The 21,813-nt window shown below is 40.5% G+C and overlaps 2 protein-coding genes across 2 annotated transcripts; one reads left to right on the forward strand and one right to left on the reverse strand.

Moving 5' to 3' along the window:
- The first annotated feature begins 2,259 nt into the window (after nt 1-2,259).
- LOC116254856 (M phase phosphoprotein 10-like) lies at nt 2,260-3,057 on the forward strand. The gene has a single exon (XM_031630469.2). It carries the CDS (start codon nt 2,328-2,330, stop codon nt 2,790-2,792), a length of 465 nt encoding a protein of 154 aa, XP_031486329.1. The 5' UTR covers nt 2,260-2,327; the 3' UTR covers nt 2,793-3,057.
- Nucleotides 3,058-3,800: 743 nt separating this feature from the next.
- LOC116254027 (uncharacterized) lies at nt 3,801-5,515 on the reverse strand. Its single transcript, XM_031629047.2, has 2 exons — nt 4,959-5,515; nt 3,801-4,455 (listed from the first exon to the last, which is right to left on the reverse strand). Exons 1-2 carry the CDS (start codon nt 5,313-5,315, stop codon nt 4,054-4,056), a joined length of 759 nt encoding a protein of 252 aa, XP_031484907.1. The 5' UTR covers nt 5,316-5,515; the 3' UTR covers nt 3,801-4,053.
- Between the last annotated feature and the right edge of the window lie 16,298 nt (nt 5,516-21,813).

A 21,813-nucleotide genomic window follows, 5' to 3' on the forward strand; every position in this document is an offset into this window, starting at 1 on the left:
AACTGTTAAGGGGTGGGTTGCAGGGGCCTGAGCGTACAAGTGGGTCGGGTTGTTACGCTGATATTAAAGTTGGTTCAACACTCGGACCTAAGATCCCATACCTTTGAAAGTGTGTGTCTTAAGTATCGTATTAAATATTGTAATGTATCTTCGATAGTTTAGAGAATGCCTACCCCAAATTTGGAATGGGAGGATGCTGAAAACATGAATAATCCCATCTCGAACGCTATGCAAGGGAATAATTATTTAAAGAGCAAAACGCTTAAAAGAGGGTATGCAGCTTTCATGATCAATCTAAAGTAGACTTTAGTGTGATACAAAATGAGACTAATGGGTGTGCAATTTAAAGAAGTACTTCAAGGAAATGAGGGCAAGCCTTGTAACCCGGGAGGAATTAGAAACGAGAGGTGGAGTGAAAGCATTGGCTCTCTGTCTGGCAATGGGTAACATGGGCCACCTCCATTCACTTGAAACTAATGTTGAGTTCAGGCAATGCTTGAACTGCCCATTGAACCGCAGTTGGGCACTCCCCACTGGCCATCGCCTCACATGTAAAGCTGCACAAGCTGAGCCAACTCAGGAAAAACTCGGCTCGAGCTCGACTCGTTTATAAATGAGCAGAGTTTGAGCTCACAAATATACTCAAAACTAGGCTTGGGTGTTGGGCCGGGCCACTTACGGGTACCTGGCCCGGTACGTCCAAGCCCTAAAAACATGGCCCGGGTCGGCCCGATAACTTTTAAATAATATTTTATTTTTTAAATAAATATATATTTTAAAAAATAACTTTTTATTGTAATCGGGTTAGGCTCGGGCCCCTGCTCGAGTTTCGGACGTCGGGTCGACATGGACCCAATTTTTACGGGGCCGGCCCGAGCTTACAAATATATTCGAAACGATAAACGAATTGAGGTCGAGTTTCAAGAACTCGACTCGTTTATACTCTAATCGACTTGCATCGGTCCTATATATAACATTGCCACAATTGATTCATCGAATCAATTGATTTTAATTTAACTTTGAGGATAAAAACAAATTTTCACAAGTCAAACACTTACACGAGTTAATGCTTAAACAAGTTAATGCCTAAATGAATTAAATGGGTCAAACGAGTCGAGTTTGAGCCCGATTTTGTGTAGTCGAGTCGAGCTCGAGCTTGCGAAAAGGAGCTGAACTCAAGTTTGAGCTATTTTTTTGAGCCGAGTCGAGCTGGAGCTCCACTCTGCTCGTCTGAGTCTACCTCCATCGTCAAGCAGCCACGTTAAGTTCAGAATTTACAGCTCATAATTGCATGGCATAAGAATCAAATGGATCTTCAACCCAACATGTGGATAATTATGGACACAAACCAAACGGCAATAATATTATTGGCAAGAGATCAGAATACGGTATCGGCATCAACGCAATAAAAAGCAATAAGTACAAGAACATCTATCCAAACAACAAGATTTCAACAGATTTGAAAATCAAACGTGAGCATTCAATTCAGGATTCACATCATATAACGGATATGAAAAATTATAAAGAAGGGTGAAATTGCTCAAAAGAAACTCACCATCCACTTTTGATGTGAGATCATGGAGCTAGGATTCTCAAATCACAGCCACTTTAAAAAACTTTATTGTATTTACATTTCTGATTTTATTTTCTACATTTTTGGAGAGATTCAATTTCAGATTTGATGTTGGTTGCTATTGGTGTCGTGCCCATTTGCTTGTACCACTCTATTTTTCTATTTTTTGCTGGTTTTAGATTTTCTGAAGCTTAAAGAAAATACTTAACATACTTTAAATTGATTTTTTAGAAGGAATAAAAATATATACAAACATAAGAAAAATAAAAAAAATAAGAAAATCATATATCAAATTTGATGGGAATGATCTGAGGCATCGACAGGAAACTATATAGTAAAGGTCAGGTTGAAAAAAAATGAAAAATTTCTAAAAGATTCAAACACCTCTAAATCGAAGAAACAAACGAGTTTATTTGTTTGAGATTTCTTACCTCCTTCGACCGATATTTTAATATTTTAAAAATACAATTAGGTTTTCCTATTTATCAACTTAATTCATATTTTTCTTTTCTCGAACACTGCAGTCAAACACGATCCGATCCGTTCCAGAAGACCGAGTCTTTTTTCGAACCGGGTATCGGTAAACCGGGAAAATTTGGCGCCGAAAAGGTGGTAACTTTTGGCGCCAATATTTCCCGCGAAGAGAAATTCCCTCCTTTATTGCGTATTTATCGCGGAGAAGCGAAGAGGAAGCAAATCATTTTTCCCGGCGCTCTCGTTTATCCAGGAGGGAGGAGGAGAAGTTGGAGAAGGGATGGCTGAGGAATACCCGTCGATCTCGCCGGCCAAGTTCTATGGCAGCAGCCTGCCGAGGCCGTACCTCTACACAGACGTGAAATTCAACGCGGAGAGAGTCGATCCGCCGGTTCCCGTCGGCGATCCCTTCCTCCTGTGGGCGCAGGACGCACACTGGAAAATGGGTGGCCTGAATGTCGAGCGGCGAAGGATGCAGGGCAAGGTCGAGGGGAGCATCAAGAAGCTTAGGGAGCAGAAGGAGAAGGATGAGAGGAGGAGGAACAGGCAGAGGAAGCGGACGGAGAACGCGGCCATCGGTTCCGATGATTCCGAAGATTCCGAAAAAGGGGAAGATTGCGAACCAGAAGAGGTGAAGAAGGTGGAAGAGGAAGAAGAAGAAGAGGTGATAGTGGGGAAGCGAGCGGTTGTGTGTCGCCGGAGTAAGCGATTGAGGAAACTGGAGGAGTACTCCGAAGAGGAATAAGACTTCTTTAGTGTTTTAAAGCATGGCAGGACAACCGTTTGGTAAATAACAATTTCCCTTTATTCTGACGTTTGTCAATGGTGATGTAAGGCACGGGACTGTAGTTCCCGAGCCATCTTTTTCCGTCCAGCGCTTTCTTCCTCCTTGGTGAATCTGATGTCTGCAAAATGTTTGACAAATCTTGTATCATATAAGGACGAAAGATTGATCTGATTGCTCGCTACTAGGCTTGGTAGTGGATTTTTTTTTGTTGCTGTTCTTTTAATTCGTCGCCATAGCGAATACCATCCCCAACCTTCCAAGTTCTATCGCTTGAAGTCTATATGAACGTTCTTTTGTATTTAAGACTTTCTCTTTCGATCTCTCTTTCTCTCGATAATGTTGGTTAATTTCCTTTTGGGTTCTCACATCTTGCAATTAAAGGAATACTGGTGGTGCTCTGCTCTGCCACTTCCGTCGGATTTCGTGCTGAGTTGTTCAAAGATCTTATCATCTCACTAGTTACGTTATGGACGTGGCCATCTGCGGTTTCGTGTATGTTCATGGCAACCTTTGCATTAGGGTCTATGCCGTATAAAAATGAGATGCTGGATGTGGTCTTTGACAGGAGGACCGTGCTAGTTAAGGTGGGTGTCCAATCTCGTGCTCTGTTCGCTCAAGTCAGAACAATTTTTTGATGATCAAACGACGAGTTCTCTGTCCCTGCTTTTCTGATCCATTCAAGTTAGCCCTCAAAATTTCCCTTGTTTAGATTCCTGCTGTCACAAAACATTTACTGCAAAAATTTTGTAGGTGACTTTGATATCACAACATCGTGTTCTTATCACCAATTTGTGTTTCAACTTGTTCTAAATACTTTGAATTCATTGCAGTATCCTGCATTACTAACTAACGGGATCTCTTTCATGATAATCTAGATGATCGGTAATTGATAAAAGCACCGTCCATGATACAAAATGTATGGTATTTTTCATCAATAGAGGAAACAAAACAGAAGAAACATTAGGGTTAACAACCAAAATAAAATTTTCTTTCTCTAGTTTTTCCTGATTTCATTGCCAGAACGTTGCCACATGACTTCTCACCTCAAAATCATGCACAGATTTTCCACAAGTCTAGTGATCTTGAAGCAGAAAATTTTGAATCCTGATGTTTGCTAAGTAATCGTGAATGTAATGTTCAATATATACAAATCAATTGATTTACAAAAAAATCAACCTCCAAAGCTGCACAATATGGGTGCTTAGCTTCTGGGATCATCTCAGAATTCCATGTTGAGCCATGAATTTCTTAGCTGAACTTCAGCAGTGTCGCCATAACACTGTGCCCTAATCAGGCAAAAGTGGGTGCACAACCCCAGAGCAGAGCAAATCCTGGTAGTCTTGAGGATATAACAAGCACCAATATCTATTCCTTTCCCCTGGATCAACAAGCCCCACAATTTGGAGCATTTACTTGTGCTGTCCTCTGCTTCCTTGTTGATTTCCTTGAGCTCCTCCACCAGAATGATTCCATCTGGCCCCTTCTCCCTCAGAGAACTCTTCATCTTCGACCAATTCCGTTCTTCTGCTCCCACCAACTCTCTCTCTAACCTCATTGCTGCACCTTTTGTGCTTGAGTACAGGCACACGAGAAAGGGGGCATCTTGAATATTCTGAACAATCTGCAGATAACACAATATCAGATCCCGAACTAGTGGAGAAAAAGAATCAAGTGATTGGATTGGGATTTTATTAAATCAAAACGAAAATATATAGAAAAAAGACTCGACCTAGTGCGGCATAAAAAATCAAACCTAAAGCTATAAAAATTCCTTAATTGGGTGATTCAATAAACCTTGAAAACAGACAATGCCCAAGATTCTGCGACATCTAATTAAACAAGAAAAATTCAGCAAAAGGTAGAGAATGCGAAAAATATTATGTATTCTGAAGCTTCCATTGGATAAAAAGTTCCAACTGAACTTGAATATTTGTTAATCAGTAGGAAACATAAATTCTGAACCGAATAGCCATTCAATCTGCGAAGGGCTAGAAAGTCAGAAACGTGTAACTGAAAAAGAAGAAGAAGAAGAACAAATATCCGGAAACGCCTAATAATCAAAACAGCAAAAATCCTGGTGATAAAAAGAAAAAAAAAAAAGGGAAAGAAAAACGGGATTCTTACATCAGTCACAGATTCTCGCACCCACCGGTCCAGGCTCTCGGCCGACGCTGTGCGCGTCGTCGCCTCACCGTCTGCGTTTTCCTTCTTAACCCCTACTCCATCTGCTCGCGTGGATACGGACAATAGACACCTGCCAATCTCCGCCATCCCATTGCCGCTCTTGATCGCTTCTTCCCTGGGGGCTGTCGGGGCGGCCGTGCAGCAAAGCACAGCGCGCCTGCAATCAACTGCCTCCTTCGCCGCCGCCGGCCAAGACACCAAAGAGAACAAAGACCCCGTGCTCTTCCTCGGCCTCACCCTATACATCCCTTCCGCCAGAAAGGGCGACCTCCGTTGGCCTATCACATGGCACGCCATGATCTGCCAAGCGACAGAAATCAGCGCGCAGAAACAATCGACGCCAGAGCCACAAAGGAGAGAGAAAGAGAAAAAGAGAGAGGGAGAGAGAGAGAGAAGGCGTGCTGCTCAACGAGACAACCTCCGACCTTCCTTCCCTCTTCTCTGCAAAATTTCTTGGCTTTCCTTCTCTGGAAAGGAAGGCAGGACGGAGGAAGGAGCGGAGGATGGGAAGATCAACGGCCGACATTTATAGGGACGACGACGTGGCGCGCTCGTGGCGAGCTCGAGGAATCATGTTGCAGCACGAGGCCGCCCGTTTCGTCCTTCTGTCTTGCGGTTTCCTCTGCCAAGTAGGATACCGGAGCCCGTCGTGCCCTCTTGACGCCACGTCATTCTCTTGCCACGTAGGATCCTGACGTGGAAGGCCACGTGTCCAAAGCTCTTAGTTGTCGCGTCCGGATCAGATGGATCCGGGTCGGAAATCTTCTTTGGTTTGGATAAGGCGTCCTAGTCTTCGACGGCTTTACCTACTTCTACTATTTAAAACCTTTTATTGGCATTTAAGTTAATTACGTTTAGTGGTGGATACCGGATCGGCCCTAAATAGGACCGACAGCTCCGAGCCCTAACCGACTTGATAAGTCTCCAACGCCTCCCCGTGCATTCGGAGGGGCATCAAATGAATCGGGTTTGATTGAGATCCGACCATATGTAACCCGTTTCTACAAAGTGGGAAGTAGGGTGCTGGGGAGGGGTTGAAGATTTTTTTTTTCTTTTTTTTTAGTTAAAAGTCCATACAATATAAAAAAAATAACACCTATAAAAATCAAACTAAACGCCGATCACCACCCAGCTTCGCCTCTCACAACAACAAAGTGAGAAGTTGCGTATGATTATTTGACGCCATTTCAAGTTTTTTCAATAGGTGCATGTGTCATATTACTAGGGCGGAGCTAAAAATTTTTTGTGGCAAGTACCAAACTATACTTTTAAAATTTTAACAGGGGTTAAAATAAAAGTTTTCAAATTTTTTATGCATATTAAACTATTTCTTTTAGATTTATATATAAATTTTTAAAATTTGTTAGTTAGCTTAATTCATACTTTCTTTTTTAGGGTTCAAGTATACCCAGTTGTCGAGGTTGGACATGCCATACACGTCGTTCAGTTTTGAACCGTGTTTGTTACGTCAACCAAGAAAGAAATGTTTTTGAGAGTGACATCTGATTTTTTACATGAGAAAAATGACGACCAAGTCTTTTTTCCATTTCCCGTGGGCGCTATGTTCCTGTGTCTTAAGGCGGTAGGGCGCGGCATCTAAGCTGAATGGTGCACCGTTGCTATCGCTGACACCGACGCAGCTCAGGACCCCGGAGGCAGGGGGAATGGGGGGGCCTTCGGGCCTTTTTCGGGCGATGGGATTAATACCCCTTGCTCACCCGGAAGTCTTTTTTCCATTATATAAATCTTTTTCCATTATATAAACTATGAGAAATGAAAAAAAAAAGTATGAAAATTTTACTTACCAAGTCAGCATCATGAGGGCAGTATTTTTTTTAGAAGGAACGTTTAGATGACACCTTATTTGTAAAAAAAAAAAAAAAGTCAAGTTAAAGGCAAAATCAGTTTTTCTCCAAAGACACTTGTCACCTAAGCGCCTGGTTTGGTAGTTGGCCAATATTTGGTTAGATGGATAAGGTGATGAAAATAATAAGAAGATGGTGGTCTAGGATAGTTTGGTGGAAGTTTAATTAAGGTTCAAATTAACCGGTTATTAACGGATGCTTTGCGGTCAACGCGGTCGGTGAGGTCGCCGGTCAGGAGGAGACAGCGCGTTTCTTCGTTACACGTTCAACGTGGGCCGCGTACAGTTAAATAAACTAAGAAAAGCCAGTCCGATATTAACGGGAGAAAAAGAACTTGAAGTTCTCCGGACGTTGACTCCGAGCAGCCGACGAAGAATCTGGTGAAATAATAATTTAAAGTCAAGGTTGGCCCAAGAAGGCTCTAACACAGGGTCCGCGTGGCTTGTCCGAACCCTAACTAGGTCACACTTGATAAGCGATTCGATCTTCTTTCCTTTTATTTTGAAATTTAAAAGTATTTATTTATTTTTCTTTTCTTTTATTTTGAAATTTAAAATTATTTATTTAAAATTATTTGAAGACTTAGATGAGAAGTGGGACACCCATATACTTGAATTGGTTATTTAATCTGGTTTGTGAATTGAATTGACGATGTTACCGCTTGATTCACCATTCAGTTGTGAAGTGAAAAAAATTACAAGAATTTATTTCCCTAAAAAATAAATTATTTCCCTGCTTAAAACTAAAAGATGTCTCGTTCAGGCAAACTATTGAGGGAAAGGAAGAGAATGGAAAGGAAAGAGAATGATAATCAATTCTTTTCCCTTCTAATCTCTCCATTTTCGAAGGAATTGGATTTACGTAAAAAACTTATTTCCTTCCTCTCATTTTCCTTTCCTTTCCCTTGCACAGTTATTAGTTCTTTCTTCCTTTCCCTCCATATTAATTAAGCATTCAAACACAAGAAAGAGCCTTCTTTCCATTCCTTTCCCTCCCTCTCCCTCCATCCAAACAGGCTGTTAAGGCGCATGCCATGTTTCACTATAAGAAGAATAAGAAGTCAAAGCTTTATTCATGGCCAATGAGAGACAAGCCTTTGTGAAAAGTGGGTAAAATCTAATGTAGAAAACTTTTCCATGTTTGATACTCTTAGTATGAGTTTTATAGTTTATATATGTCCAAGTGAAAAGATTTTCGGGCCGTCGAAGGTCCAAATGCGAGTAGTGTTTATATGTGAAAATCTCTGAATTATTTTTAACTAGATTGTTGCGTTTGTGTTTTGGTAGATCCTTAGTTTAAAACTAACTGAGGATCTCAATAATGTGGATTTTAAATCCACTTTATATGTTAAAATCATGAATTTAAGGTTAGGTGGGAGTGTGTTCTGACCTTAAATTCATGGATATGTGATTTCAGATCGTTGTGGATCTCAAATGGCGAAACAAACAAGTTTTTAGATTGAATTTTTCTACTAATCAGTAATTAAGCACAAATTCTTCTTTAAGTATTTTTCTTGTCCCCCATTTCAAGAAGGTGTTTGATGGCATAGATACTGACTTGAGAGTGAACCTTTATTGCTGTTTCAAACATGAACTTGTATCTTTAAAAGGAGGTGACAATTTCTCCCTCCATGGGAACCTTTTCACCCTCTCTCTCTCTCTCCCATTCAAGCTTCAATTCTTTTAGGAGCACTCAAGCATATAAACAATCAAATATTTCACAATAATAATATTAAAAAATAAACATCTTTTGTGATTCTGGTGTAGGCAACTGCCCACATCAGCCCTCATGTGGCCCTGCGCCTGCTCTATGGTTGCACATTATGCCGCCAGCTCTTGTGCATCTTCTCTGCCTTCAAAGGGTTCTTGCAATAGCATCCGACTTCGATATCTACTCATATTGGAAATCTTTAATATTTTATATTTTAATATCTTAGAAACCTTTGTAAAGGAACCATTCGTTCTAAGTGAGCCTACTACCCAACAGGTACCTGGCCCGTTACCCACCCTTATTAAAAGGTCACTCTCTTTATAACTTCAATTGCTCGTTTAAGATTTCATTTTTAAATTACAAAAGGAATCACACAATTGCATGACATTACCCGGCTTAATCCCTCAATAGATGAGTCTCGCACACACAAAAGTAAGGATGTCAATATGTCCGATTTGGATAAGATATTCAATCAAACTGTTCAAAAAAAATTTGATATATATAAAAAAAATGTCTGATTTAAAAAATAGATGAAATTCAGATTTAAGAAATGACATTCGATCGGATTCATATATATATAAATATTTGCTCCGATTTAGATATGAATTCAGATCAGATTTATTTTTAAACAAATATCCTATATCTGATGCTGTTACATTATGAAAATCAGCCAACTTAGATTCAAAAATTTGAACTCGGATTCGTATATGAATGTCAAAATCTGATTCATATCGAATTTAGATTGTGAAATTAGATTTCAAATTTGGATTCAGATATGACTTTTCTTTATTAGTATTTAAATATAAATCCAAACATGAATATGGGGATATCGAAAAAGGCAGCTATAGTTAACGATGCATCCCATTTTGAATATGATCCATTAACATCCCCACACAAAAGAGCTATGCTAAACGGAAGATTGCAAATTGCCAATTGGAGACAAAAGACAATAGAAATAATTGATAAGTATTGAAAAGATACAATTTTTCATAAAAACCCCAAACATTGTAACATTCCAAAATGAAGAGTCGCAACTTTTAAACAAGATACCTTTTAAGAATATACCATTTCATTAAAAGATATAGAAAATAATTTATTTATTTTAATTTAAAAATATTTATTTAGAAACCTTATTGACGATTACAAGGTGCATTACCTTTAGAAAGAATGATGTTTAGGGTTCTGCTTTGTGGGCAGAAGCCCATACACATGCAATTGGAAGAAGGAAACGTCTTTGAATGACAGTTACTATGATAAAAAAAAAATGGTAGTTTGGAAGCAATTCTTGATATAAGATTGAAGTGACCAATGCAAAAGGAAGCAGTAAGGAACAAGTTGGACTGGAAATTAATATATTTGATTGTGATGATCCTTCTTGCCTACCCAGTTCCAAAATTAATGTATTTGATTGTAATGATCAAATAGGGATGTTAATTTATCATATTTAGATCTGATATCCGACCAAACTATTTTAAAAAAGTTGGATATGAAAAAAAACTCTTAATTGGATTGGATTTGGATTTAAGAAATGAAATCTAATTAAATTTGAGTTTAGGTTCAGATATACATACATAACTGATCAAACTAAAATCATATTTAGTTTTAAAGAAATATCATATATGCAATGTTTTTCATTTTGAAAATGGGTTAGATTCAGTTTAAAATTCCGATTCCGATTTTGATGCGAATGTAAACATCATATATAGCTTTTCTTTGTTCATACTTACATTTAAATTTGTGAATATTTTAATATAATAAACAGATATAGATAAGAGTATATTTAATTGACATCCAATGGTGATGAGACTCCATGAATTACAATCCCGAGAGAGGCCCTAACCAGAGTTAGTCTAACTTGTGATTTTTTATTAGTTTCTCTGTGTAATTTGCCTATTTTCTCTCTTTTGAACCAAGTAGTGGGTATATGACAGGATGGCAAAATTTTCGAAGTGGAGAGTTGTGCAGAAGGTCGGTGAATTTATTGGTCTCCATTTTGCTTTTTTCTGTTCTACATGTTTTAGTGAAACAGGATCTATGGGTAGAAAAAGTTTTACGTCACCTGAATACTTTTTTCGACTTGAACCTGCCAATATGCTCTATTCCTGAAAGTGTGAACCCTGCGTGCGCGTTATCTGTGGAATTTTTTGAAAGATGTGTGTTTCATAAAAAATATTCGGGAGGGTGGCAATTCAGGAAGTAAGCTTGGATCTTTCCAGCAGAGTGGTTGGAAGATCAAGAGAGGGAGAGGGATCCTGCTGCCTTTTGTTCTTCCTTTTTCTTCTTCGTCTTACTTTTGGTGGGTTGATTATCACGAATAAGCGGAGAAGGGAATCAGATTCTCACTGATAGGAATGGACCAGGACAATCAGAACGACAAGACGAAGACGATGCCGGCAACCTCATCGTCTTCAACGCCGACGTCGGCAGCTGGGGAAGGTGGGCGTTGGGGGACGTGGGTGATGGGCGTGCCGACCGAGCCGAAGGCGCACCCCGTGAACCAGCGAGCTGCCACATGGGTTGCCGACGACGCCATGGATCCGGCCAAGGCTGGGGCCGGCACCACCAACTACAACAATTACTACTCGGGACCACCCGTTTCCGGCGGTGTACCGCCGTCTCAGAGCTACACCGGCAACCCCTATGTCCAGACATTCCCTGTACCCAACTCCTCCGGCAAGAGTTAGTCTCTCTCTCTCTCTCTCTCTCTCTCTCTCTCACTTGATCTGATTAAGGTTCCATTTTGCCCGGGTTGTTTAACCTGTGCTTTTGGTTAAAGATGACGAAAATTTGGTGTTTTTTCAGGCCCGATGGATATGATCATGAGCGTACTGAATAAGTTGGGGAAGACGATTGACAAGACCGCCAGACAAGCCGAAGCATACGCCGGGAACGTCTGGCAACATTGTGAGTATTAGATGAATTCTTCCAAGGTTCGAGTATTACATGTAAATTGTTGGATGATCGAGTCAATATTGGAACACCAATCTGGATTCGAGAGGCTGAGACTAACTTAAGACTAATGGGATGTAGGTTTTTCTAGGCGGGGCAAATAGTTAATTGGAAGATTTGACTATATAGTACAATGGTTCCAGTATTGAGACGAGGATACAGTGAATCTGAATTGACGGAAGCCCGTTTCTGGATAATAGAAATCCTAAGTTCCTACTTTGTCCGGCATCTCAAAATTGAAATCATTTTGCATCTTGATTTCATCCAGAAGTTTGAGTTGAAACTGCATGATCTTACACACTCCAATACTTTCCAGTAACCTAATATTTGAAACAATCTCTGACCTTTCAATACATAGTGTTCGCCATCTACAAGGATTTGTGACATTGTACCGGGAGACATTGTAGTCAGGTTTCTACAAAAAAGCTGCATTACGGTGTCATGATGATTGGTAGTGGCTGACTATAAAGCATAAGCACACAACAATGTTGTTTTTGTGTTCGTGCTGCTTAGTTTCCCATTTCTTTTAGAAGCCACATAAATGTTATGGGAACTCATAACTTTAGACTTGAGACTTTAATCCATCAGTTCTTATTTCTTAATAATTTGTGTCAGTATCTTAACCTACTCTAGCAACTATGTCGAGGAAGCAAGCTGTAAGTTTTATGGATCTCAGGTTTGAAACAACAAAGCAGTATTAATATGCAATACTGGACTCTTTACTTGCACCCAAAAATGGGCCTAGACCCAAGGCAAATCACCCATACATATATATTCTTTCACTAAAGAAAAAGGGGCGAAGTGTTTGTCTTGAAGCTCCACCCACAGCGTTTATATTAGATGATAGAACAGCCAAAACAATTTAAATTGTTATAATTAAAACTAAAACAATAATTTTTTTTTGGGCCACCTTGGTGCCTCACCCTAAAAATGTGAGATGCTACTCAGCCCCTAGGCAAGCTTAGGCACTCCTTTGACTACTAAGTTTGTGCCTATACAGGACACTTAATGCTCTTTTTACCAGGATTTAGAAGAACAAGCTCTAATAAGTAGCATCAACGATTACCTGTCATAGCACATCATAAATTATGATATGTAATGTAACTTTTGGCAGAGTCGACATGTTAGACCCCTCGAGTTATAGGAGTGTAATGGCCAATATTACACTATATCTTATGGTACACATGCCATATCATCCGATAAATTGATACAACATGTGTCACATGATGTATGGGAGACGGAGAAAAGGGGACCCAAGACGGATTCTTGGTTTTGCCTTTTAAAAGTCCCCTCACAGCGGAGTCTGAAGACACTTTTAGTCTTAGGAGTTGTGGGTGAGGGAGATCTCACAATTTGAAAAATATTGATTTGAAGTTAGATTTGCTTGTGAGAGATGTATTTGAGGTTGAACAGAGGTTTGTAGTTTCTACTATGAAGGATTGAAGGGTATGAAGTCTCCTACTTTTACTGTAGATTTCTATTGTTTTTTGAGGATATGTTTTCAAATGATCCAGCATGGTAATGGTGCACATAGATGAGGGAAAATGACCGGCTAAAAGTAACTGTGACTGATAGAAAGACTTATCAACATGAGTCTCTTCACTAAGATTTCATTTAGCTGGGATGCATGAAAATGTGGCCCTATGCACTGGTAAATCAATGTATGAACACAATTAATGCTCCAAAAGCAAAAAAATTGACAAAAGATTTGGAAGAAGCACCAATGGTATATAATGAGCCCTGGGAAGTGGAGTATGAGGCAACTAAGGATGATAATGGGATTCTTACTTCCAATCCTGCTGATGCTTGTGTGAGATCTCCCATGGCTAGTTTGAGGCAAAAGGGAAAGGTGAAATGTATATAGGAGGCAGTTCTAGCAGAAAGGAAAGAGGTGGATCAAGTGAAAGGCCTTATGGTAGAGCACATAGTGGAGGTTGAGTGCTTCTGCCTCAGTTAAAAGTTTTTTCTTTTTTATACTGCTCCCAATTCTCAACTTGAGTTTCGAACAGTTATGACTCTTAAGATATGGTAAAATAGGCAAATAATGTAGTTGGGAGTTTTTTTTTTTTGGATGCATGTGGTCCATTTAATGCACAAACTAAGTATGTCTTCGGGTTATGGCATACAAAATTACTTCTGTAGGCCTTGGGTATTGTTGACGGGTTTTGTTGTTCGGGTCCGGATCCGTACCCGATCCGGTTTGTCCTAATTAGGACTACTTATACTTCTGTAAACCCTAATCTTTGTGTTAATGAAGTGTTGAAGAGAGAGAGTGTCTGGAGGCTAGTGGGCACCAGACCTCCTCACCCGTGGTTTTTCTTCCCTCGAGTCGAGGGTTTTCCACGTTACATCTGTGTGCTTTCTTCTACTCTCGTGCACATTTTGTTTCTACATGGTATCAGAGCCGTCGGACTTGGAGAAAACAAAATCTGTTTTTTGTTCTATGGTTGTGAAGTTCCAACCCTGACTGCCGCCGCCGCTACCACCGTCGCCGTCGCTACCACCACCGCCACCGCTGCCCTTGCTGCGCCGCCGCTGCCCTGGCCGTGACCGTGACCACCGTCGCTGCCCCGCCGTGGCTGTGACCGCTGCTGCGTCGCTGGTGTCGTGACTGCCGACGCCAACGTCTCTGCTGACGCCTCTGCCGACGTCCGACCACCGACGCCGACGTCCGACGCCGTCGCCTCTTCTCGGCGCGCGCTGCCAAGCGCGGCCCTCTGCTTCCGCCGCGTCCTGCTGCTTCCGCAGCTCCCGCCGCTTCCGCCGTTGATCCCCGACTGCGTCATCTCACCTCTTCTCTCGGTTACTGCTGCTGTGTGTGTTCTTTGGCAGCCACTTCTACCTCGTGATCATGGCTGACTCGTCTTCTTCTTCAGTCAACACTACTCTGCCTGATGTTGTGTCTGCGCGGACTGATCATGTACCGGTTCAGGTTACCACCATTCAACTTACCAAGGAGAACTATTCCCGATGGTCTGCTGCGATTACCATGGGGATTGCTGGGCGAGGACGCATTGCCTATGTGAATGGGAGAAAGGTTGAACCTGCTGCAGATAGTCTGGCTTGGGATACATGGTTTCTTGAAGACAACCAGGTCAAAACCTGGATTGTCAATTCAGTGTCCCCGGATATCCAACCCCTCATTCTTCGTAAGAAGACTGCAAGGGATATGTGGATTATTTTGGAGCAGATGTATGGCCAAAAGAAAAGGAAAGTTCGTGTGTATCAACTTATGAAGGATGTGTATTCCCTGCGACAAGGTGCTCTCTCGGTTGCAAACTTTTATGCAGCATTAAAATCTAAGTGGGAGGACCTTGACTATCACTCTGATATTCCATGGAGGTGTCCTCACGACCAGATGCAGTACATGACTGATAAATGGGAAAACAGGGTATTCCTTTTCTTATCCGGACTGAATGATGACTTTGAAAATATAAGGAGTCAGATTCTTAACTCTGACGAATCATTTAGTATTGAAGATGTCTATTCCCGTGTTGAAGCTGAAGAACAGAGAAGGCTGCTCTCTAGTGGACGAAAGGGGGAAGAACAGTCTGCCTATGTTAGCCGTGCCCCTGTGGGAACTCCTCGTTCTTCCCGAAAATGTACTCATTGCAAAAAACTTGGTCATACTAGGGATTTTTGTTGGGACCTGTATCCAGAGAAGAAGGATAGTAGGGGGAGGTCTTCGAGTGGGAAGAAGCCTGTATCGTCTGCAACAAGTCTGAGTGATGGGAAAGGTTCTATTTCTGCAGAGCAGATTCGTGAGCTACGAGCATATTTGAGCAAGATTGATGTTGGTCAGGCAGATACACCAGATGAGGTGAAGATCAATCAGGCATTGGCTGTTTCAGGGGGAGAAGGTACTTCTTCTATGGGTGAATGGATTGTTGACAGCGGTGCCACTCATCACATGACTGGCAACCCCAAGCTTTTCCATGACTACAAGCTATCCTCGGGAAAGGAACGTGTGTCCCTTGCCGATGGTTCCTTTACTTCAGTGGCAGGGAAAGGGAGTCTTTCCTTGTTAAATAATTTTTTAGTTCATGATGCCTTACATGTTCCTCATCTTCCCTTAAATTTGTTATCTGTTAGTAAGATTACCAAGGAATTGAAGTGTGAGCTTATATTTTCTGAAAAACGTTGTGTTTTGCAGGACTTGGTGACAGGGAAGAGGATTGGGATTGGTTTGGTGTCTGATGGGCTGTATCGGCTTCCTATACGTGTTGTCACAGCTCTTATGTCAGCAGTCAGCAGAACAGAGAAGAAGGAGGAAGAGTGTCGTCAGTTATTTTTGTTTTGGCATGAACGCCTTGGTCATCTCCCATTTGGGATTTTGAAACATTTGTTCCCTGAACTATGTTCTAGTTTAAACATTTCCATGTTATCATGTGATGTGTGTCAGTTTGCGAAGCATGTTAGAGCTTCTTATCCAATTTCAAATAGTCGTTCTAATAAAGCTTTCTCCTTGGTTCATTCTGATGTGTGGGGGCCTTCGGGCATTCATTCTCGTGGTGGTTTTCAATACTTTATAACCTTTATAGATGATTATTCAAGATGTACCTTTGTGTATTTGTTGAAAGATCGTAGTGAGGTGCCTCACATTATTGAAACTTTCATCCTCCTAGTGGAAAACCAATATGGAAATTCTGTCAAGACTTTTCGGTCTGATAATGCTCGTGAATATCTGTGTCTCACTGTTGAAGAATTCTTTCGAAAGAGGGGGATTGTTCATGAGACATCCTGTAGTTATACCCCCCTCAAAATGGGGTTGCTGAGAGGAAAAATCGTCAGTTGCTCAATGTCACCCGAGCCATACTGTTCCAAAGACATCTCCCAAAATACTATTGGGGTGATGCAATCCTTACTAGTGTCTACTTGATTAATCGCATGCCCAGTCGTGTGCTAAAGGGTCGTACTCCATACTCTATGCTTCCAGGGAGTAGTCAACCTTTTCATCTTCCTCCTCGAGTCTTTGGATGTGTGTGTTTCATACATAACCACAGCCCCAATGTGAAAAAACTTGATCCCAAATCTATTAAGGGCATCTTTCTTGGGTATTCTTCCACTAAAAAAGGTTATAAATGTCTAGATCCTACCACTGGTCGTCTTCACATTACCAAAGATGTCACATTCTTGGAACATGTCTCCTATTTTGGTGAGAATTCTCTTCAGGGGGAGAAATTAATGTCTAAGGAAGAGTATTCTCCCACACAGGAAATTCAGTTTACAGACTTTATGGATTACAGGCGTGAAGAGAATCCTGTTGCCAAGGTGCTTGGCAAAGATGAAGATGGCAAAGATGAAGAGGGGACGACTACTGATGTACATGAACAGGAGAAGGAGGGAGAGCATCCTTTGGTGACAGAACAAGAGGGTAATCGTATGTTTGGACAGGTGTATTCCAGGAGAAGAGCTTGTACTGACAAGGTGATTGATGATGAGGAGGTTACACCGAATCCCAATCCTACTTCTTCCTTGGATGATCCAAGTCGTGTTCAGAAGCAAGATGTTGGAAAAGAAAAGGAGGATCTTCCTATTGCCTTGAGAAAGGGGGTCAGGTCATGTACCCAGCACCCTATTGGTAACTTCGTATCTTACTCTAGATTGAGCACTGACTATAAATGTTTTGTATCCTCCTTGGCTGTGGTTGTGATTCCCAGGAATGCTACAGAGGCTCAGGGTGACACTAAGTGGTCTCATGCAATGAAAGAAGAGATGGAAGCTTTAGACAGAAATCAGACATGGGAGGTGGTTGATATTCCTGAAGCAGCCCACTTGGTTGGGTCGAAGTGGGTCTACACTGTTAAGTACAAACCAGATGGTAGCATTGAAAGGTACAAAGCACGATTGGTGGCCAAGGGGTTCAGTCAGAAATATGGGATCGACTACTTAGAGACGTTTGCTCCTGTTGCAAAGATGAAGACTGTTAGAGTTATTATTTCATTGGCGGTGCTGAAGGGTTGGGAGATGTGCCAACTTGATGTAAAAAATGCCTTTCTCAATGGAGATCTCGAAGAGGAAGTGTACATGTGCATGCCACCAGGTTTTGAGAAGCCTGGAAAATGCTGTAAATTGAAGAAAGCTTTGTATGGGCTGAAACAGTCTCCCCGAGCATGGTTTGAACGGCTCAGACTTGTTATGAAGAAACATGGCTACAAACAAGGAAATGGAGATCATACCCTGTTTGTAAAGAGAAGAGAGAGTAAAGTTACTCTACTATTGGTTTATGTTGATGATATGATTGTTACAGGTGATGATAAGGAAGAGATAGCAAGATTAAAGGGTTTACTATCTACTGAATTCGATCTAAAAGATCTTGGTAAGCTGAAGTATTTTCTGGGTATTGAAATTGCTAGATCAGGTACAACTCTTGTACTTAGTCAAAGGAAGTATACCCTGGATCTACTAAAGGAGACAGGAAAACTGGGATGCAGACCAGCCTCTACTCCTATAGATGCTGGGCATAAACTTGGTAGCAAAGATGGAGAACTGTTGGGTGAAGAAGCTAAAGGGAGATATCAACGTCTAGTTGGCAAACTGATTTATCTCACTCTGACTAGACCTGATATCACATTTGCTGTAAATGTGATGAGCCAGTTCATGCATGCACCTACAGATATGCACTTGAAGGCTGTAGATAGAATTTTGTGCTACTTGAAGAAGAATCCCGGAAAGGGACTTCTATATGTGCAACAAAGATCTATTGAAGTTGAAGGGTATTCTGATGCAGACTGGGCAGGCTGTGTTGACACCAGAAGATCTACTTCAGGATACTGCGTCTACTTGGGGGGAAATTTGGTTGTTTGGAGAAGCAAGAGACAAGATGTGTGTTCCCGCTCGAGTGCAGAGGCTGAATATAGGGCTGTGGCTACTGGGGTATCAGAATTGTTATGGCTGAAGATCTTACTGACAGATATTGGAATAGAGATTGAAGGGCCTATGAGGATGTATTGTGATAATAAGTCTGCAATTAACTTGGCTAACAACCCGGTTCTTCATGATCGAACAAAGCATGTGGAGATCGACCGTCACTTCATCAGAGAAAGAATTGATGCTAAGGAATTAACGCTACCTTACATGAAGTCTGAAGACCAAACTGCTGATGTCCTAACCAAGGCCTTAAGTGTAACTCCATTTGAGAGAAATGTATCCAAGTTGGGCATGTTTGATATGTATGCCCAACTTGAGGGGGAGTGTTGACGGGTTTTGTTGTTCGGGTCCGGATCCGTACCCGATCCGGTTTGTCCTAATTAGGACTACTTATACTTCTGTAAACCCTAATCTTTGTGTTAATGAAGTGTTGAAGAGAGAGAGTGTCTGGAGGCTAGTGGGCACCAGACCTCCTCACCCGTGGTTTTTCTTCCCTCGAGTCGAGGGTTTTCCACGTTACATCTGTGTGCTTTCTTCTACTCTCGTGCACATTTTGTTTCTACAGGTATAAAATGCTCTGGTATCATGAATTGACTCTTAATGCAAATGTTGAAGAAGTAATGACATACTATGATGAATTGAAATAGATTTGGAGAGATACATGGTGTAGTGTTTTGGTAGATGGATAGACTGATATGAGGGCAAAAATGTGAAAAGTGACTATAACAGTCACAAAGAATACATATAATACCAAAAAGGCACTAAGGCCAAGTGAAGAAGAGTAATACTCATTCAATAAACAATATAAAGGCTGTAAAATACAGCTTATCCTTTACAAAGACTGTTACAAGGATATTTATAAGAGAGAATAAGAAGAGATGAGCTAAACTAGCCGTTGGGCTAGTTCCAACAGCTCTTAATAGAGCTGTTAGAACTGCCAACGGCTAGTTTGGCAGAAATAATAAAAAATAAAAAATAAAAAATAAAGAGAAAAGAAAGAAATAAACTAAATCCTAAACTAATTCCTAACTAATCCTAAACTAGCTCTTAACTAAGATAATACCTAATTAAGAGATAACAACAATAAGAAATCATATTTCTTAACACCCCCCCTTAAACTTACGGTGCTATCACCGAAAGTTTATCTAAAAGAAAGTTGAATCTGGGAGAACATAGAGGCTTTGTGAAGAAATCAGCCAGCTGGAACTCGGAGGAGACATATGGAAGTTTGATAGTCTTCTTCAAAAATTCTTCACGAACATAGTGACAGTCCATTTCTATATGCTTTGTTCGTTCATGGAATGTTTGATTCTTGGCAATGTAGATAGAACTCTTGTTGTCGCAGCATAAATCAGTGGGTTCTTCTATCTTTATTCCCATATCAAGGAGCATTTGGCGAAGCCAGACAATTTCCATAGTTGTAGAAGCCATGGCTCGATATTCAGCTTCAGTAGAGGATAGTGAGACTTTCTGTTGCTTTTTGCATTTCCATGAGATGAGTGATTCTCCTGGAAAAACACAAAATCCAGTAGTTGAGTGTCTATCATTAGGATCTCCTCCCCAATCAGCATCAGTATAAGCAATCAAGTTCAAGGAGGAAGAGGAAGACATAAATACTCCCTTGTTTATTGTTCCCTTAATATATCTGATGATACGAAGAACAACTCCCATATGAACGGTTGATGGAGCATGTTGAAATTGACTCACAGTATGAACTGCATGAGCAATGTCAGGCCGAGTGATGCTAAGGTACATCAAGGATCCCACAAGTTGTCGGTAAAGAGTGGGATTGGCAAGTGGAACTCCATCATCAATCTTCATCTTGCTTCCTACTGCTTCAGGAGTTTCTGTGACCTTATCATCTGTTATGCCTGATTTAGCAATGATCTCTGCAGCAAACTTAGTTTGTGACAAAAAATATCCTCTAGTAGAATATGCAACCTCAATACCCAAGAAGTACGTTAGAAAACCTAAATCTTTCATTTCAAAAGTTTCTTGTAGTAATTTCTTACATTCTCTAATACCTTCCTTATCACTACCTGTAATGATCATATCATCAACATACAGTAGAAGAATTATGATACCTGCAGTAGTATACTTAACAAACAAGGCAGTGTCAGTTAAGCAAGAATGAAACCCATAATCAGAAATAACAGAATTAAAACGGTCAAACCAAGCTTTAGGAGCTTGTTTGAGGCCATAAAGAGCCTTCTTAAGTCTAAGAACTTTCCTTTGAGGAACAGACAACCCTGGTGGTACTTCCATATAAACCTCTTCCATAAGATCCCCATTTAAAAAGGCATTTTTAACATCCATTTGATAAATATTCCAGTTTTTAACAGATGCTAAAGCAATAAAGGTCCTAACAGTAGTCATTCTAGCTACAGGGGCAAATGTTTCCTCATAGTCAATACCATATTCTTGAGTGTAACCTTTGGCAACAAGCCTTGCTTTATACCTTTCTAGGGATCCATCACTTTTAGTTTTCACCTTGTATACCCACTTGCATCCAATAGTCTTTTTCCCTATAGGTAAATCTTGTATTTCCCAAGTTTGAGCTTTTCTCAAGGCATCCAATTCTTCTAACATGGCATTCTTCCACTCAATATATTTGGATGCTTCATTAAAAGTAGAAGGTTCAAAGTGAGAGTGAATGACATTAATTCTAGCTCTATGAGATGGAGTAAAAGTTTCATAAGACACAAACCTATTGGGTTGTCTTACATTTCTAGTGGATCTCCTAAGGTTTTCTCCACTTTGAGTTGGTTGGAGATCAATGGTCTCATGATGTTCTTCTTCACCAACTTCTTGTTGCCGGTTTCTTCTATGATAAGTGATTATATCCTTGGCCATTCTACTATCATTACCACCAGTGTTGCTATCATCACCATCATGCATTTCATCATCACATTGAGAAAGAAACTTAAATAAAAAGGAATAATCATTATTGTGTTGTGACTCCCCACAATTTTTAAAACCACTTTCATCTTCACAAAACCTTACATTCCTTGAGACAATGATCTTGTCTTTAATTGAGTCATAACATTTGTAGCCTTTTTGGGTTTCAGAATAACCAATAAAAGCACATTCAATAACTTTTGAACTTAGCTTATCAGCCTTGTCATTAAGAACAAAACATTTGCATCCAAAAATACGAAGTCTATTGAAATCGGGTTCATACTTGAATAATTTTTCAAACGGAGTGGTATTATGTAAAACTTTTGAAGGCATTCTGTTTATAAGATAAACAGAGGCAAGTGCGGTTTCAGCCCAAAAGTTTTTAGGCACATTTTTGGAAATAAGAAGGGTTCTTGTTGTTTCAATTATGTGCCTATGTTTTCTTTCTGAAAGTCCATTTTGTTGAGGTGTTCTTGGACAAGATTTTTGGTGGACTATCCCAT

The sequence above is a fragment of the Nymphaea colorata genome, chromosome 5, assembly GCF_008831285.2.
Source record: "Nymphaea colorata isolate Beijing-Zhang1983 chromosome 5, ASM883128v2, whole genome shotgun sequence".
In the NCBI taxonomy this organism is placed as follows: Eukaryota; Viridiplantae; Streptophyta; class Magnoliopsida; order Nymphaeales; family Nymphaeaceae; genus Nymphaea; species Nymphaea colorata.

What these genes read in the sequence shown, in the direction of transcription:
- LOC116254856 (XM_031630469.2), top strand. Translation starts at nt 2,328, where the DNA reads ATGGCTGAGGAATACCCGTCGATCTCGCCGGCCAAGTTCTATGGCAGC.
- LOC116254027 (XM_031629047.2), bottom strand. Translation starts at nt 5,315, where the DNA reads ATGGCGTGCCATGTGATAGGCCAACGGAGGTCGCCCTTTCTGGCGGAA. An exon ending in TGCGAGAATCTGTGACTGAT is followed by an intron (nt 4,456 to 4,958) that starts GTAAGAATCCCG and finishes TGTTATCTGCAG; the next exon opens with ATTGTTCAGAATATTCAAGA.